Source organism: Artemia franciscana, chromosome 21 (assembly GCF_032884065.1).
Source record: "Artemia franciscana chromosome 21, ASM3288406v1, whole genome shotgun sequence".
Classification (NCBI taxonomy): Eukaryota; Metazoa; Arthropoda; class Branchiopoda; order Anostraca; family Artemiidae; genus Artemia; species Artemia franciscana.
This window is the reverse complement of record NC_088883.1, coordinates 10594914-10609077: the sequence shown is the minus strand read 5'-3', so window position 1 is coordinate 10609077 and position 14164 is coordinate 10594914. Positions and strand designations below refer to the sequence as shown.

Genomic DNA, 14164 nt, shown 5'->3' with positions numbered 1-14164 from the left:
CGAACAACCAGAATCAGGCAAACAACAAATTCTTGCAATCCAGCCTTCAGTGCTACAAACAGGGGCAAAAATCCCTCAAATAGCACCCCATCACACCAGACAGTGGATGGGAGCCCAGTTGATTCGAGAAAGGACCCAAACCCCCCATCTACTTCACCTGGTAGACAGATACCCAAACTCTTTGCTGAGTCCGAGGTGCTGTATGATTTGATTACAAGAATTGATATTTCAGTCTGACAGATTCCATCTGAAATAGCTCTGCTACGAACTGAGCTCGCCCAGAAGCCTAGCTATGAAGAAATACATAAATATGTAGATGGTGCATTTCTGGAATTTAACTCTCGGTTGCAGAAAATTGAAGAAAAATACACCCAGACTTCCAAGCAGACTGATGAGATACGAGAAATTGTAAGGGAAGAAATCTTCTGCCATCATGAAGCACAACGGAGAAAAATGAATATTATTGTAAAGTTTACCGGAACAAGTAGGAGTTGATGATGTAACTCAAGTGAAGCAAATAATTCAAGACCAGCTTCAACTCTCAGTGCCAACAATATTAAAGACAACAAGGGTGGGGGAGAAAAAACCAACCACTCTGAACTCTGTTTCAAGACACCAGCCCCTTCTAATTCAGCTGCCAGAATCAGAAATTGCTCTGAAAAGACAGATTGTCCAAATGTCTTATGTGAAAAGAAAAAGCCTACAAACATTCTTTCGAAATGATGTACCCAAACGGTTTAGAACAGCTGGTAGTATTAGTGAACCTCTCTCAAGAGGACCAAAAAACTAATTGAGCATAAGACCAGGAGCAGCAGCTCTATTGCTGACAAAGGGAAAGAAAACCCGGCTAGGAAAGTGTTTGTCAATAACCCTGGTACGATACGTCACTCCTACTCATTTCCTAGAATCCTTCTTGCGAATGTAAGGTCACTAGTAAATAAAATGGAGGAACTACAAATTATTCTTGGCAAAAACCAGATTGATATTGCTTGCCTTACAGAAACATGGTCTGCTACAGAAGATTCTTGCTCGATTCCTAATTATGACTCCCATTTTAAGCCCAGATTGGACAAAGATGGTATTCCTCTATCTCACGGTGGAGGAGTGGCTTTTTTTGTAAGTGTACCCTCCCAAATCGGATTCTTTCATTTTTTGAAATAGAGAACAACTCAAAAACTGAAGTTTTATGGCTCTGGGCCAGACCCAAAAACCTCCCAAAAGACGTATCTTGCGTGATTTTTGTATTATTTATTACCCTCCCCTTAGTGGATTTAAGGAGGAGCTGACGGCATATCTGCAACTTTATACTGACAGAATTCGCCTCAAGTACCCCTATGCTGCAATTACATTATGTGGTGATTTTAATGAGCTAGACCAAAAGTGGCTTAGCGCTGCTCTTAGTCTTGACCAGGTAGTCAAGTCACCTACACGCAGTGATAAAACCCTAGACTTGATTAAAACCAACATTGAAGATTACTACTGTGCCCCAAAAATAGCCCCTCCATTAGGGGCAAGTGACCATCTATGCATCTTTTGGACCCCTTTATCATCCTTTCCCCCTAAACCATTGATCAGTTATTCATATAGACCCATTACTGACGAGAAGATTGCCTATTTCAAAGTAAAACTTAGCTCCAAATCCTGGGCCAATATCCTATGTCTTACCAATGGTGATGAAATGGCTTCTAAGTTTTCAGCGGAACTTTTCCAGTTATACTGTGACACCTTTTCAGTGAAAAAAGTCAATTGCAAATCCAATTGTAAACCATGGATAAATAAAAAAAAATTATGCCTAATAAATGAACGTGATAGACTCTTTAAGGAAGGATTTTTCCAGGAATTTCGAAAACTTCGAAACTTTGTTATTAGTGAAATTCGTAAAGCAAGAAAAGAGAATGATGCTCACGTGCTCAATAAGTTACTGTATTCTAACCCTAAGAATTTCCACAAATGTATCCAAGATCTCATGGGAAAGGTCTCTTCTAAGTTTATCTTACTGGATAGTAATGGCAATCCAGTGAGTGCAGACATCATAAATTATTATTTTACTTCAACTTGTAAAACTCACCCGCCACTCCAAAATATGCCGGCCAACAGTGCAGTGAGTGACATTTCTGTGATTGAAATACATCAGACCCGGCTTAAACTCAAAAATCTTGATATAAATAAGTGAGTATACCCAGGTGATATCCCTACCAAATTGATTGTGAAATGTGCCCATTATTTAAGTGTACCTCTAACTGCAATTTTAACCAATGTTTTGTAGATGGTATTTTTCCAGTGTGTTTTAAACGAGCTATTTTATCACCTATACCGAAAAACAAGACCCCAAAAGTTCCCTCTGACTTAAGACCAATATCAAAAACCTCTAATTTCTCTAAAATTTTCAAAGTTTTATTTACAATTTCCTCTTTGACGATATTCAAGATAAAATTAACCCAAATCAGTTCAAAACACTTTGGGCGTTAAACTTGACTCACTCATTAACAACTTAAAGAATGATCTTGGCAATGTTAAACTCAATCTGAGCATACCGAAAAGCAGTTTAATGTTATTCTCCTTTAAAAAAAATATAACCCCAATCAATAATTACCTTTACATCCCAAATTTAAACATGGTTAAGCAACTTGGTGTGCACTTGGACAATGACCTTAAATGGAAACCTCACTCTTTTCACCTATTTAAAACAGGTGGTTTTCTCCTTAGATCTTTCTCCCTTCTTAAGCGGTTCTCCATATCAATCCAGAACCTTAAAATAATTTATTGTTCTTATATAAGACCTTGTCTTGAATATGTCTGGCACCCTGTTGACCTTGAATATGCTCGCCCTGTCTGGCACCCTGGATTGACCAAATCTCAATGTTCTAAAATTGAAAACATTCAGAAAAGAGTTATAAAAATTATACTGGGGACGTCCTATACTACTTATGATGAAGGTTTGGCTAGACTTGAACTCACTACATTGGAATCACGACGTCACTTCCTTACCATGAACTTTGGGCACAAGTGCCTTAGTTCTGACTATCATCGACGTCTTCTTCCCCCCTTCAAAGACCCCCCCCCCCAATCCTTCCCAATACAAGACTTAATGCTCGTAGAGCTTCAAATACTCAACTTGACTTGTGTCCCCAAATGTTGACAATGAGGTACAAAAATCTTTCGTTCCCTATTTTATTTCGCATTTTAATATTTGATTTAACTTTGTAACTATGTTTACCCTTAACATTTATTTTATCGTGGTAATTATATGTATATTTTTGAAACATAGTGAAATTCCAAGAAAATATTTACAAAACCGGAAAAAGTACACGCGGATAAACTTTTTATCACTTTTACTTTAGAACTTCAAAAATGGAACAACGAAACGTCAATGTTGGTATTACCAGAATAATTTTTTCGGGTCATGAAACTAGGGTAGATACACAGTTATCATCAATGTGAACAACTTTTTATGTAGCAAATCCTTCGCCGACTCACTATTATTGAGTTATTCAAACTGAAAGTTGGCCATTTTTCTGTCAATTTCCACTGTTTTTTAGTTTTTTTTTCTGTATTACTGATTGCGCTATCGTTGCTATTGAATAATTATAAAATCCTTAAGACCTATTCGAGAATGGTAAGCAAGTTATTTTTATTCAAAGTTAGCCCTTTTTTTCTTGTTCGAGCATTATTTGATGATAATATGCACAATAGAAAATAGATATTAGACAGAGGTTAGGTTAAGTACGTTCCAAAGGCGAATTATTTTAGGCCGATTCTTTCATAAATAATCTTCTCTAAAAACATCCAAAATTTGCGCAAATTGTCTCTAAAAGCCACAGAGCAATTTTCTGTCTTAAAACGTTAGCAATTTCAAATTTCCGATCAACGAAAACGGAAATGATTGCAATTCTATATATATAAATACAAAAATATTTGGGCCAGAATAACTCCATAGCGGTGAGTTTGCGGCAATTTTGCAAGAGAGAAAAGATGTTCAAAAAGTCAAAATGCATCTATTAACAATAGTCTCATGACCCAAAAAAATTGTTCCGGTAATACCAACATTTACCCAATGGAAAATACATGAGATGAAAATATTGAAACATTGAATAATATGTAACACAAAAGAGCCTCTACGTATATCTGTAAAAGACAGAAATTAGTATATACATTCTACCGTTAGCTCTTACAGATACCCTATTTCTAGTCTTGTGACTGCATGGCAAAGAGCAAATATCCATTGGAATATAGAAATTGTTTCACATACAGCAACACCCATTGCTCCATAATTGCGACCCATGTGGGGTCAACTGTTATGTGGGGTCATAACTGTGGGCCATGGCTGGTCCAACATTTCATAGGAACTTAAGGTCAGGGTGCATTTAAGCATAAAAGAGTTAAGTTTAAGACAATTATCAAAATACTTACACAAAGAGAAGGGACCTGTCACCACTAATATCCATGTTGGAGGCTTAGTCTAAATATATTCCTAAGAATGAAGGGATATTAGGAGATATTCTCTCCCTTTTTCAATATTTATCTAACATACCTCTCACCCAAACCTATATAATAACTGGCTAAATCTATAAGTTCTACAGAAAGCCTACTTAAAGAAAACCAATTTTTTTCCATTTCTATGCGCCAAAGGTGTACAACCAACTAACCAAGCTTAGCTATGTCAGATGGGATAGCGTGAGGCCAACGAGACTCTAAATCACAGGGTCCAGATTTCAAGCCCTATCCTCATATTATTTCCCTAGGTAACAGCTCCAAATTTTGACAATGTATTCTTTCTTGAGAAAGGATTTCATTTGCCCCAGGAAAAACTGGTTTTAAAATAAAATTCACATTAATACGTATAGAAAATTTGATTAATGACGGACGGGGGGGGGAGCTCCTTAGCATAAATAAGTATTTTGAAAGTTATAATTTAAGTAAATCGTGCTCAAGACTGACCTGCTTCTTTCAGGGACAATTTTATTAAGGAGAGGGAATTTTTTCTTAGATCCTCATAGAAGACTATATCCAGGGTTGTATCTAGGATTTTTTTGGGGAGGGGGGAGTACAAAAGGATTTTTTTCGGGAGGGGGGTATAAAAAAAAAACTTTAAAAAACACACCAAAAATTTATTTATATCATTTCTGATACGTTTTTACCAGTGGGACAAACATGCCGAGAGGGGGGTTCAAACCCCCTTACCTTTCCCCCCTGAATACGGCCTTGACCCTGCCCTAAGCTTTTTTATGCCTGCTGTCTGACAGTCCTTGACACTCCTCCTTACATCTCTTGACCGCCTCCTGGCCCGAAGAATAATAACCAGTCTTAAATCGTATTTCCTATATTTCTTGGGTAATCTTTAAATAAATTAATAAAAATTTGTGATAAATAAAAGAATTTAACTAGGTAGTACCTGTCTCCACAACAAATCAGAAGCAAAAAGCGGCCTTCGACGTCTGTAATTGGGAATATAATTCGAACCAGTTCCACTAGGACCCTTCGGACTTGAACATTTGACGAGGTAATATATTGGTTGAACACGAATTTGAGGAGTCGCTTAGTAGTCTCACTAGCAGATATAAAGCAGGGTGCAATGCCACTTATAGTAGTTCGCAGGCTTTGAGCAAAATCAATGTCAGGCTCCTAAATAACAAAACACAAAAAAGTTCAGTCATTTTATTGCTAAGCTGAGGCGAAAAGGATTTACCAAGGTAAATAAAAAACGAACGAACAGAAACAAACTTTCAGTTAAAAATAATAATGATTCGAATATCATAGCTTTTTACTAAATGGTAGGGATAAATAATGCGTTAAAATAACATTTTAATATTATTGTAATTATTTAAACTTATCGTTTCGAAGTTTTCTTCACAAATATTGATCGCTTAAATATTCATCGCCCTTACGGCGATGAACGGAAGAAAAATCTGTTTCCATATACAGACAAAATAAATAGTTCCGGCAAAAAAAAAAAACAAAAAAAAATTCATTTGCTAGTGTAGAATTAGCGGCATAAGGAAAATAAATGCTATATTAAATGGTTTCGTGATCATATCGCAACTTAGCAAGTTCGAGTTTTTTTTTTTTTTGTTTTTTCTCTAATAAAAAAGGTTCAGTAAAATAGACATAAAATGGATAATTCTGAATTAATTTCTGTAAAAACTAAAAGGATTTATTTCATTTCATACAGTTTTTCAGTTTTTTTGTCTTTATCGATGAACTAAATTTTAATATAATTTCTATGCAAGATGTTTCATAATCTTTATCTCTTGTCTAATTTTTATTTCATTATTGTTACTGATTTAACAAAAAAAAGTTAGGAAGTAATTTCGAATTGTTTTAAAACGTAAAAAATACAATTATTATTTTCAAATAAAAACTAGATAATAATTAGATAACAAAACAATAATATTTTCATTATTGCAAAACAGATAATAATTGGAAAATGAATAAAAATAACTACAAACTTAATAAGCTATAACACAGCATTTTCAGAAAAAATGTAACAGTGAATGACATTACAACTTTTTAGTATCATGAGCTAGATTTAATTTAGTTACAATCTTAATATTAGACCCTTCATAATTAGAACTGCATTATGGAAATTCTTTCTCTTTATTGATTTTTCTTCTCCTTTTTTAAAACGTTGTTTTAATAAAAGGATGTTTCTTTTTTTCTCTCACTATTAATTTTTTATTCCTAGTCTGTCAATCCCTTCATAAGGAAAAAAACATACATTTTTGCGATTCAGTAAACCAAACAACCTTTGAACCAGGGTCGTATCCAGGATCTTTTTTCTTTTCTTTCTTTTTTTTTGGGGGGGGGGGGTACAAGAACACTTTAAAAACGCATCAAAAATTTGTTTATATTAATTTTTTTACGTTTTTACGAGTCGGACAAACATTTCAGGAAGCGCGGGAGGGTGGGTAAACCCCTCTAACTTCTCCCCCTCCCCTTGATACGGCCTTGCTTTGAACATAGCGTGCTAAACTTGAATGTATGAAGCGGGAGGCTTCCTTTTGCAGTGAAATCGTAAGGCAAAAAAGGGCCCGCATTAATATTACGCCAATTATCTTTATAATTATAATCTCTAATCACTTTATACTTCTAACCATATAATTTGTCATTAGCTATAGCAGCATATAATGAACTAAAAATTAACTATACGGCTGTCCAAGGGTAAAAACGGGTAAACATGAAAAGTCTGAGTTGAATATATCACTGAATTTAGCTAAAAGAGGTGAATCGTATGATATATGCAAGAATGCAAAAACATTTTACCCCTTTTGCAAAAGTTAAAAAATCGATATTTAGCAGTGTCAGCGAACTTGGGCATGTATTTTAGTTGCATAATTGGAAAGAATACTGTCTAAAACCAATCCTAACAGCTTTTCACTTCAGTCTCGTGTCTTATGTGGTGCAATGGGTAGGAAAAGGTCGCAAAACTTGAGAAACATTTCCTTGGAATAACTAAAAGTGCATATGCAAGGTTGGACGGCCGCATAAAGTACGCACGGTTTGGATGGCCGTATAAAGTATGTACGGTTTGGACGGCCGTATTAAGCAGTCTACCGGACACAGAGCAAAGTAGATATCCATCGATGTTGAGGCGAATGTTGGGAAGAGTCACCCATGATTATAAGGGAAGTTTAATATCGACTTTGATCAAGGAGATATTATGCCCCCGTTTTGCAGTGGAAGCTCCGAGTAAGACTCCGAGACTCTGAGAATAGTGCCTCTTACTGACTGGTTTGCATTCATCCCGAATGTAATTTAGTTACGCGGTAAAATAGTTAGTAACTAAGTAAAATAATTAGTATTTTAGTCAAATAACAATTTAGTCTTTCATACCATCTATAGTTACTGAATTTTGAAGCTTTACGATCCATGATACTTGCATAATTATTTAAATTTTGACTTCATCGTTAATCAGCCCCTCCTCTAACTCCAGACAGCCTCACATCTGTGCTGAGGCTACAGGGTGATTCTCGTTATCTGCACTTTGTTTTGCTGCATTGATACTAAAGGTTCTTCATACATAACAATTTCTGATAATTTTTTCCGTCTTTCCTATCAATTTCGGTACTAGCGCCACAAACGTGCTTGAACACGGGTGACAGTGGCGTAATTAAGGGGGAGGTTTGCTCCGGCTGTTCCCGGGAGCAAACTCTGTGGGAGCGCCAAGCTGAGGTTTTTCCTTTCTTTCTTTTTTCTTTTTTTACTTATATTGTGGTAGTGATGGTGGAGGGGCGAAATCCAACATTGTCCCCATGCATTACAACCCTAATTACGCCTCTGCGAACATTCTTTTTTCATGCCATCTTACAACCTCATCAAGCGCTTAAGAACTCTCAAAACCAACAGAAAAATAAATCACAAAAAGATTGAAAAATAGGTCAGCGGTTGAAAAAATAGAATAAAAAGATGAAAGCAAATGCTAACTCCCAATAACTCCAAAATATGCTCACAAAGGGGTGGGGGGTTACAAATAATTAATACTAAGCTTTAGCAAGGCGTTCCCCAACTAACAAATACACGATTTGGATTCACGCAACTACTGTAGGAAACTACTCCTAATAGGTAAGTCAAGAAGGCTACCTTTTCTAATGAGGACAAAAGCATACGAATACAGTCCGCATTATCCGCCAGCACTCCTGGGGACTTTTTAGCTAAATATGATAGAACAGTAAGAGCTGACACTCTTTGATGATTATCAGGCTTGAAGTTGTAGAAGTCCTGAAAAAAAAAGCAACAAATTAGTCTAGTTTGATCTTAACGCCATCTTGGTGTCTAACACCTGCATTATTTATTACCGAAAGGCTTGCAAAGCACTTTGGAATTAGGTCTAGCAATTCATTTTGAAAATAACTGCTCACATTTCAGTTCCAATTTCAGTAATGACTCATAGTCATAAATTTGTTTTTGTTATAACTAAAAGTTTGGCCTTTTCTCCATATTATCATATCTTAACACATCTACCTATTACCAATTTCCATCTCTCCATATTACGATTGTAATTTCTGTCGCATTTTTCAATGCCCCAGTTTTGAAAAGAACTGCTCAAATTTTAGTTCCAATTTCAGTAATGACTCATAGTCATAAATTTGTTTTTGTTATAACTAAAAGTTTGGCCTTTTCTCCATATTATCATATCTTAACACATCTGCCTATTGCCAATTATTATATCCATCTCTCCATATTACGATTGTAATTTCTGTCGCATTTTTCAATGCCCCAGTTTTGCCGAAGACTAAGCCAAGCATTTGCCTACATGGCAAATGCTTAGCCATGGCACTTTGCCAACATGGCAAAAAGCCATGGCAATTAGCCTACATGGCAGCACTATGAATTGAAAGAATAGAGTCCAATGCCACTTTACTCATAATTGGCTCCATGGAGTCTCTGGAATTCACTGAAAATAACAAATTGTCAGTCTTGCTGCATCTTTTCCGGTAGTGACATACAATTATATTTTCAATTGAGTCAAATTTGTCTGAGCTACAGGAAATATTGCATTAGATAAAGCAACGCTGATAAACTAACAACTTCTGTTCCATAACCATCTGTCTTAAATCCTTCTACCTTGTAGAATGGCTACCCTTAAACAGTGACATCAATTGGGGAAGGCAGGGGGCATTTGATCCCACCGTCTAGAATCTAAAAATACTTTCATTCGTATTTCCATAGAGAAATGTTTTTTTCTTGTAATTTCATAAAAAATGCCGTATCCCTAGATTTTGGAAAATACATTTTTGACCCCCCCCCCCCTCTGAATTCTACTACTTTTAAGGTAGAGATTCAAATATATATGGCAGTCTGTACCCAATTACGGCGTTTTAGGATTGAATAAAGTTTAAATTCGATATTAGCCAAGTACACTGATAAATGGATGTTTTTCCTTTTCCATATGTTATTCCTTTTCCTTTTCTGATGCCTTCAATGTCTAATTTTGAAGCAAACAGAAATGCAAACTGTTTGAGATCCAGTACTTATTCTCCGTATATCTCAGTAGGTTCATCTTTTCAAACTGAATCCGAAATGATTTAGGCTAAGGTGGCTTTTTGCTACAGTGAGTTGTTGTCGGTTTAATTTTAATGGCTTGATTAATAGATGGTTTAATTTAGATATAATGCTAATTTTTATATTATTTTTATATAAATATTAAAATATTTATGCTAATTTTACATAAAATAAAATGTTTTTTTTTTAATTATAAAAAAGAAAATACTATAAAATTTTAGCAACAATTTGGTGAATCATCGCATTTGTTATCAAGCTTCGTAATTATGTTGTTTGTTTTTTTTCAGAAACTGAGACAACCACTTCTTACAACTGTAATTTTGCCAGCAATAATTTAGACATATTATTATACTAAAAATTCTAACTAGCTAGATATCTTTAATCCAGATAGACACAACCAATGAATCAATTATTTTATTATTATTATTATTTATACTTTAATTATAATTATAATTATTATTTATATTCAAACACATACAAAACTTTTTCGGTACTGGCATCTACTAAACCCATTTCAAGAAATTACTCCCCCATTAACATTCCTACGTCAGTCCTACAATACTTGGTCTTAAGGTGCTCGATCTTTTCAGCGTTGTATTCATCAGCTAAGGTTCCGTATGAAACGCCCCACATTCAATAAATCTATTGAAATTTATTTTTGTGATTTTTGGCTGTCAATAGTAAGTTGCAATTATTAAATTGCGTTCCATAGCACTCATAGAACCTATTAAATGAATTATTTGCTTATTACACGCAGGGCTCAAAAAGCTGTAATTCGTTCTTTCCTAGATAAAAAAAAAAAATCCTTCACGTATTTATCTATCAGGATAAAAGCCATGTATTGTCGCACTGGGTTTGACCTGAGCTTGACAATACGGGCCCAAGAGTTCAAACTCAGTTGTAACAACAAACAGGAGGGCTCGGACTTCGATTCCGGTGATGAGATTATACGAACCCCCTTACTAATCCAAACAACAAGAAGAAGAAGAACAAGAAGAAGAAGAAGAAGAAGAAGTATCGGGATAAATTAAAAATATTCGTATTATAACCTTTCTTAAAAGGTGTTTTGGAGGAGCAAGATTTCAACTTGAATAGTTTTTTGTCATTTCAACTAGAATTTTTGTAAGATAGGAACACCGATGGGGGTACAAAAACAGAAAATAGATCACTAAACCTTAATCATTCAACCAGTTTTCAAATTACCCGCGTAAAATTAATTTTGCTATTCAAACGGTGTCCAATGAAGCATACATACAAATTGCCCCCATTCAATAACCAACACCAAAAACAAGAAGAACAATAGGGAATTTTAAGACAGTGGGAAACAAATTAGAATGAATATTTCATGAATTACAAATATTAAATGAATTATAGATATTAACACAGAACCTGTCACAAATAGACCTATAAGATCAACAGCGAAAAAAGTTAGGCTGGCATCAGAAACGTGTTTTAAAATCATTTTCTTTCATTTCAATGAATTGCCTCGTTTCAAAGCAATTTATTTATCAGTCTTGGCTGAACTTCGCTGAGGTAATAATGCTGGGACTGTTTTGGAAAACTGTTCATTTTAGGTTTATTGATTTTATCCTCTTGTAAGTTGTTTACTCTTATTTGTATTGCTGAAGACAGCCCTTGGACAAAGGGCCGAAATATTCATTCTAATTTGTTTCCCACTGTCTTAAAAAATTCACTGTCTTAAAAAAAATTCACTGTCTTAAAAAAAAAAATTCCCTATTGTTCTTCTTGTTTTTGGTGTTTGTGATGGAAAAACAGTGTGGTCCTCGTCGTTATTTACGTCCCATTCAATAAGTCATTGCAATTAATTACACTAATCTGAATTTAACGCGCGGATAATGTGAATAAGCAAAAATCGGACGTGATTTGGTATTGTTTAAAAAATGTCTCCAAAAAAAAATTATTTCGGGACAAGAAAAAAAACATGACCATACAAGTTACCTTTAATGCGTTATCTCCTTCATATTTCAAGTTTCCAATCATGAACATTGTAAGCTTTAATAGAGATGGTGCAACAGCTTCTAGATCCAGGTTGTCATCAGAGTACCATAAAAGATCTTGAAGCAACAACAGTCCACTGCTCCTTAGGTTAGTCGTTGTGTCTATGCCAAATATACAGTCGTATATGAGCTAAAAAATATAATAATTTTAATTTTGAAGAAGAGAGAATAGTTGTAAATATATCACAACTATCAGGTGCATACACAACACCTTCAGAATACCCCCCCCCCCTCGAAAAAAAAGATGATTCATAGTTTATATATATATATATATATATGACATGACTGCCTGTCCATGGATTATTCTTTATGGTTGATTGTGTGTGGCTATGCTGTTTGACCTATGTGATTGTATGGATGAGTAGGGTTAAGGCCTCATTCAAGTGCTGGTCTATATTAATCACTAATTTAGGAAAACAGTCTTCCTTTTCTCCTTCTGTCTCCTTTTTTTTTTTTTTTTTTTTTTTTTTTTTTTTTTTTTGTGTTTGTGCTGTAGCATTGGTGATTTCTCTTTTCATGATATATATATATATATATATATATATATATATATATACATATAGTCGTTGTGTCTATACCAAATATACAGTCATATATGAGCTAAAAAATATAATAATTTTAATTTTGCAGAAGAGAGAACAGTTGTAAATATGTCACATCTATCAGGCGCATACGCAACACCTTCAGAATACCCCCCCCCCCTCGAAAAAAACAAGATTCATAGTCTATATATATATATATATATATATATATATATATATATATATATATATATATATATATATATATATATATATATATATAGTAGCAGTAGTAGTTCTGTAGTACTGTATACCTATACTAGTAGTAGTAACAGTAGTAGTAGTACTATACTACTAGTATACTATAGTAGTAATAGCATACTACTACTACTACTACTACTATACTACTAGAAATGTTGATATGGCTAGGGCACGTTCTACGAATGAACGATGACAGATTGCCAAAGATTGTTCTTTTCAGCCAACCGTCTAGGGGTAAACGAAAAGCAGGTCGTCCACGATTTGGGTAGGAGGATGTCATGAAGAAAGATTTAAGAGAAAGAGGAACTTCCTGGGAGGGTTTAAAGAGGAAGGCTTTGAATAGATTAGGATGGAGAAGGAGCGTACGTAGCTATGCTGGTCTCAGGAGGCGTGGTGAGGCGGTGAGTTATTCCAAGACTACTTATTATTTAGTAATATTAGATACTTAGCATTTTCACTGAAAAATGCCTTTTTGAGTTATTAAAAGATTGAAAAAAAAAATGAATTTGAAAATGCACCCCCTCCCTAATTTTTGTGAATTAACTATGCAACGCTTAAAGATAGTCATGCATAGATACGAAACATGGAAACTCGAAACCGAAGACAAAAAAAAAGTATTCTAGAATCCGAAATGCCTCCATACAAGTGAGAATCAAACACAGTGATCGCATCACGAATGTGGAAGTACACCAAAGAATCCTATCCACCGGAGCTATTTTCAGTTTAGTCGAACGGCAACAGATGTTCTGGTCAGCCACGTCAAGCAAATAGAGACGAGCTGTCTCCAAAAAAATTACCCTTGAAAGACTTCTCCATTGTCTTTGTCATGAGGTGAGCCACGAAAACCACGGACGGAGAATTTCGACAATGTTACGATAGCCCGATGATCACATATTTCAAATCATTCGTGGTTTGAAACTATAAGTAAAGAGCGACTCGGGCCAAATAAATTAGAACCCATCAAAACATAAGAGCCCAAGACAATTACTTGATTTTCAAAAAAGGAGGAGAGGATCCCCAAAAAGTCAAGTGATCTGAATGAAAATTACACCATCAGGTTCAGCGAAACAGGGAACCTTACTGAAGAGGTTTCAATTTTCTATCTACAAAAATGTAGAATTTTGTGTTTTCGGCCAGAAGAAAAGACCATGGATGTGTGTTTATTTTTATTTTTTTTTTTTGTTTTTTTATTTTTTTTTTTTTTTATATGTGTGTTTATTTGACTTTATCAAACCAATGGTTTTAGGAGATCGGGAAAGGACTCTTTTGCACGGAAATTAGAAGTGCTCTTTTTGAGTGACCAAAAAGATGGGCGGGCAACTAGCCCCCCTCCCACACCCTTTTCTTCCCCAGGACGTCCGATCA

At 35.0% G+C, this 14164-nt stretch overlaps 1 protein-coding gene across 2 annotated transcripts in view; it reads right to left on the bottom strand.

Annotated features, from left to right (window-relative positions):
- LOC136040623 (proteasome adapter and scaffold protein ECM29-like) overlaps positions 1–14164 on the bottom strand; it is a 187303-nt gene that overhangs the window by 112006 nt on the left and 61133 nt on the right. For both annotated transcript variants that reach the window (XM_065724896.1, XM_065724897.1), the window contains 3 exons: positions 11959–12147; positions 8578–8715; positions 5393–5622 (listed from right to left, as the gene is read on the bottom strand). In XM_065724896.1, the coding sequence (XP_065580968.1) occupies positions 5393–5622; positions 8578–8715; positions 11959–12147 (557 nt within the window). The remainder of the gene's footprint in view (positions 1–5392; positions 5623–8577; positions 8716–11958; positions 12148–14164) is intronic.